General features: G+C 35.2%; 1 protein-coding gene across 1 annotated transcript; it reads right to left on the bottom strand.

Moving 5' to 3' along the window:
* Positions 1-649: 649 nt before the first annotated feature.
* LOC132614590 (receptor kinase-like protein Xa21) lies at positions 650-4,418 on the bottom strand. Its single transcript, XM_060329074.1, has 2 exons — positions 1,341-4,418; positions 650-1,166 (listed from the first exon to the last, which is right to left on the bottom strand). Exons 1-2 carry the CDS (start codon positions 4,393-4,395, stop codon positions 820-822), a joined length of 3,402 nt encoding a protein of 1,133 aa, XP_060185057.1. The 5' UTR covers positions 4,396-4,418; the 3' UTR covers positions 650-819.
* Positions 4,419-5,034: the final 616 nt, after the last annotated feature.

Below are 5,034 nucleotides of genomic sequence, written 5' to 3'. Positions count from 1 at the left end.
AAGTATAATTAATTTAACGAAAATAAAGTGATGACGAACCCTTTTGAAATTTGTGATAAAGTGATGCTAGTAATAGTGAAAAATGAAAATAACGATATTAATAGTTAAAAATGTTTAGCTCGCCAATAAATTTAGAAGCCCGCAGAAATAAAAAATAGGAATAAAGGAGGGACGAATTGGGTGTCAACGATGATTATTACCGGGTGTAGCGTGGGCAAATTACCTAGTTTACCCCTAAAATTCACCGACTCCAAGTGATGTTCCTCCATATAATGTCCTTTCTTAATTAGCTGACTTCCTCTTCTGCGGCTAAAGTGACTATGCCCGAAGTCCAAAGAATGCAATAATTAGTACAAGGAAATGCAAAGTGCTCAGTTCACCAACTGTTTATTTTCTTTTTCTTTTTCTTCCACTATCACATTTGGTTGACAAAAAATTTAATTAAATTATTGAATACAAATGAATAAGCTAATTAATGGATAAAAATATGAAGGAGGGAGGCGAAAAGAGATGGAACATATATATCCAAGCTTGCAAACAAAAAGTAAAATAGTGCATCTAAACACCTTCATAATATTCACTAATTTAATCCTGATTTATTCAATCCCTCAAACCATAATTACTCAAAAATAAATAGGTTCAAGTTAAACCACTCAAATGTGAAATCACAAAACAAGGAACTACAACACTCTTAAGTACAAACAGTACATGACTCCAAGTAGTACTATACACCGACTTTACTAAAGAAACCACGTAAAAGAAAAGCAACATATTAACTTGCAGGTCAAAAAACACATGCACCTCCGAAAGAGATAACTTCTACATTTCCAAAAATGTTTTCTTGATTTTGCTAAGCCTCTTGACTACATCTTTCATGGTTATCCTTGATTCTAGCTTTTCATTTGTGCAGTCCAAAGCCAATTCTATCATGGAGGCTATGCAAAATTCACTTTTGGAAGTGATTTGTTCTTCCCCATGAAAAATATTAGCATCCACAACTTCCATCATAGTTCTTGGAAATGCTCGCCTTATCCACTCCCTCAAGCTAACGTTTTCATTGAGTATCTCTTCATCTGTTGGTCTTCTTTTTGCCAAAACCTCCATTAGCATGATGCCGTAGCTATAAACATCACCACTAGTGGATACTATACCCTCCGAGCCATATTCTGAAAAGAACGAGAATGAGAAAGAATTACTCATCGGATATATAACAACAATTAAGTTCTAAACTTGATTTTTATTTAGTGCTAGAATTTTGAAGGGCTTAATTATGATTTTTTGTGAAAATAAAAAAGAAAGGTCTTAGAATATATAACAGAAATAGAAAGAGACTAGTATACCCGGTGCAATATATCCAAGAGTGCCTAATGTCTCTGTATGTGCCATAGACTTGCTTATGGCTAAAATCTTAGAGATGCCAAAATCACCAACATGTGCCACCATTTCTTCATCCAAAAGAACATTGGCTGGCTTTAGGTCACAATGAACTATTGGGGTGTCATTACCATAATGTAGATACTCAATTGCCATAGCCACATCAAACATTATGGTGACTCTTTGAAGAAGGATCAAATGGCGATCTTCTTTGTACAACCAACTATCAAGACTTCCATTGGGCATGTACTGCAATACAAACGCTCTTATGTGTTTGCTAGAGCAAGTAGTGATCACTGAGACAAGATTTCTGTGTCGAACATTTCTCATGACTTCACATTCCGTATTAAACCTCTTGCATAATTTATCATTTTCCAAATCTAGAACCTTTATGGCCACAATACTTCCGCTAGATAATGTGCCTTTGTACACAGAGGCAGAGCTTCCCACACCAATTAAATTTGATCCATCAAAATTATTTGTTGCTCGTTGAATCTGATGATAAGAAATAAATTGATAAGTTTTGTTCTCTATAACCTTTTCAACATCTTTGGACTTTCCTTTCTTCTTTCGTTTCATTATCCAAATTGAGACCAACAAGAATATTAGAAAGGATGAAATAACCACTGGAGTAACAATTTTTAGCAGAAGCGCCTTAAACTTTGGTTGTTGTCCAGGATTAGTGATAGAACAAGCAAGAACCTCCAACATGTGCATTCCACATAGACCTTTGTTCCCAAGAAATGATTGCAGAGTGGAATTTGCAAACACACCACCATTGGGTATTTCACCTTTTAAACTATTAAATGAGACATTGATGCTTTTAAGGTATGAGAGTTTTTCCAATGTCTTAGGAATAGTACCTGACAAGCTATTTAAAGACAAATCCAAGAATTCCAAGCTTATCAATTTGGAAAAGGATAATGGAATTGGGCCTGAAAATGAATTGTTGGATAGGTTAAGACTCTTCAGATTTTGGAGGAGGCCCAAATTGCTTGGTATCATCCCCGAAAAGCGGTTACCAGAAATATCAATTTCTATAATGGCCTTTAGTTCTCTAATATCCGGTGGTACTTCTCCCACTATTGAACTCTGTGACATGTATAGATAAAGAAGACCCCTCATTTTCCAAAGGCTTAGAGGTAGCTTTGATGAAAATTTGTTAGAACTCAAAGAAATATATTGTAGCATGCTAAAATTTCCTATACATGTTGGAATTAACCCAAAGAGCTCATTATAACCTAGATCTAATTGAACTAAATTAGATAAATGGCATACCACCTCTGGAATAAGTCCCTGCAATTTATTGTTAGATAGATACATCCCTTGAAGTTGTTTTAGCTTACCAATCTCAGAAGGAATACTCCCTGTCAAATTGTTTTCTCGAAAGTCTAGCCTAATTAGACCGCTCATGTTGCCTATTCTTGTGGGGATGAAGCCGTTGATGTGTGCTTTTTCTATATGAAAGTATTCAATAGTAGATGAAAGATTCCCAATTGAATTGGGCAAAACACCATTCAATGGATTGGAACCCACTTGTAGATATCGCAACATCCTACAGTTCGCCAAAGAATAGAAGAATGGCAACTCATGCTCTCTTGGTTCATTGGTAAGTTGATTGGTATGTAGGAGCAGAAATCCCAGCTCACGAAGATTTCCCAGATTAGTAGGAATAGTTCCTGTGAGAAAATTCCGTCCTAGATCCAGTACCTCAAGCTTGGAAGCATTTGTTATGAACAATGGAATTTCCCCTTTGATCTGATTTACCCCCAAATCAAGTGCCCTAAGGTTCGAAAGATGAAGACCTGTAGTGGCTGGAATTCTCCCCGAGAGGTTGTTGAAACTAAAATCAATTATTTCCAAAGAAGATATATTGAAAATAGCTTTTGGAATTTCACCAATAAGATTATAATTATCGGTAAACGATAATTGCCTCAAATTTGATAGCTTCCCCAATTCTGGAGGAATTGGTCCCTCCAAGCGATTTCTTTTACAATAAAGATTTCGCAGAGTGGAAATATTGCCCAATGAATTGGGAATATTCCCTTTTATTGGATTATCACCAATATAGAACTCTTCGAGCTTGGATAAACAACCAATATTTTTGGGTATTTCTCCAGTTATATTGTTGAAAGATATGGACAAAACATTGAGCTCTGTGAGTTGGCATATGTTGGAAGGAATTTGACCAGAAATTTGATTATAAGATATACTTAATATCTCTAGATTTGACTCGATATTTCCTTCATCAAGCAAGAGAGGACCAGAAAGGCTATTGAATTTCAGAGACACGTAAAGAAGCGAAGAGATGTTAAACAATACTGCAGGAATAGAACCTGTTAATTGATTATTGTACAAGGACAACTTTTTAAGTTGGCTTAGATTACTGATCGCCTTCGGAATGTTACCACTGACTCTATTATTAGACAAATTGAAATGCAACAACTTTGTGGCATTTCCAATGGAAGGAGGGATTATACCCATGAGGCTATTGTTATTGAGATTTAAGATTCTGAGTTCCGGTACATACCATGGCCCTTTCCACATTTCACCATTGAGTTTATTGTAAGCCAAAGAAATCTTTTGAACTTTTTGGTGTTGAAATAGAGTTGTCGGAATACTTCCTTCTAGCTGATTGTTCTGAATATCAATCACTCGTAAGCGAGGCAAGTGGCCAATGCCATAAGGGATGCCGCCATAGAAGAAGTTGTTCCCCAGATTGAGCTCTTTGAGAAAGGACAAATTGGCCAAAGACGAGGAAATTGTGCCTTGAAGTTGCAAATTAGGAAGAGCCAAGGCCACAACTCTTTGCCTTTTTGTACTGCAAGTGACACCAAACCAAAAGCAAAAAGAAGTATTCTTGGTCCAGTTCTTGGCCAAAAAGTGCCTAGGACTTGTAATAAGATTTTGGAAAACTAGTAGAGCTTGTAGGTCTGTTTCATTTGAGGAAGTAGCGGATAAAGAAAATGAGAAATACTGGACTAGAAAGAGATGTATCAATAGTAAACTGTATTTCTGCATATTGTTACTATGCACTGGAAACACACTGCTTTGAAGGGATTTATAAGAAACTTGATCTGAGTAGTTTCCAAAGTTACTCCATTATATAGCACCAATATAGATGGACAAAAAAAAAACAGAAAAATGGAAAAGGATATATGTTCTATCATTAGGGTAGCCCAGTGCAGTAAAAGGTTAGTTGATTGATAGTCTAATTAAATGAGGAGGAAAGTATATTGGAAAAGAAAATGAATGCCCACTTGACTTCACTTGAATTACTTCACAAAAAGGAGAAAAGCTATCGTCTTTGTATTAGAAGAAAAATTTTACTCCCGAGGTTCCAATTTGTATGACATTGTTTGACTCGACTTGACACGAAATTTAAGCATGTGATAACAAATGTAGGACTATAAAAATTTCTCTTTAAACGTAAAATGTAATGCTTAAAGTTAAATTGTTTCTTTAGTATACCAAAAAAATCACTTCATCCGTCTCAATTTATGTGGCACCGTTTAGTTTGACACAAAATTTAAGAAATAAAGAAGACTTTTGAAATTTGTGTGGCTATAAATCATTTCATTAAGAGTAAAAGGAGAAATTTTAAGTTTAATTATTTCTAATTATAAAAATGTGACATTCTTTTTAGACAAACTAAAAAAG

The sequence above is a fragment of the Lycium barbarum genome, chromosome 10 (assembly GCF_019175385.1).
Source record: "Lycium barbarum isolate Lr01 chromosome 10, ASM1917538v2, whole genome shotgun sequence".
In the NCBI taxonomy this organism is placed as follows: Eukaryota; Viridiplantae; Streptophyta; class Magnoliopsida; order Solanales; family Solanaceae; genus Lycium; species Lycium barbarum.
This window is presented reverse-complemented; position numbering and strand designations above follow the sequence as displayed.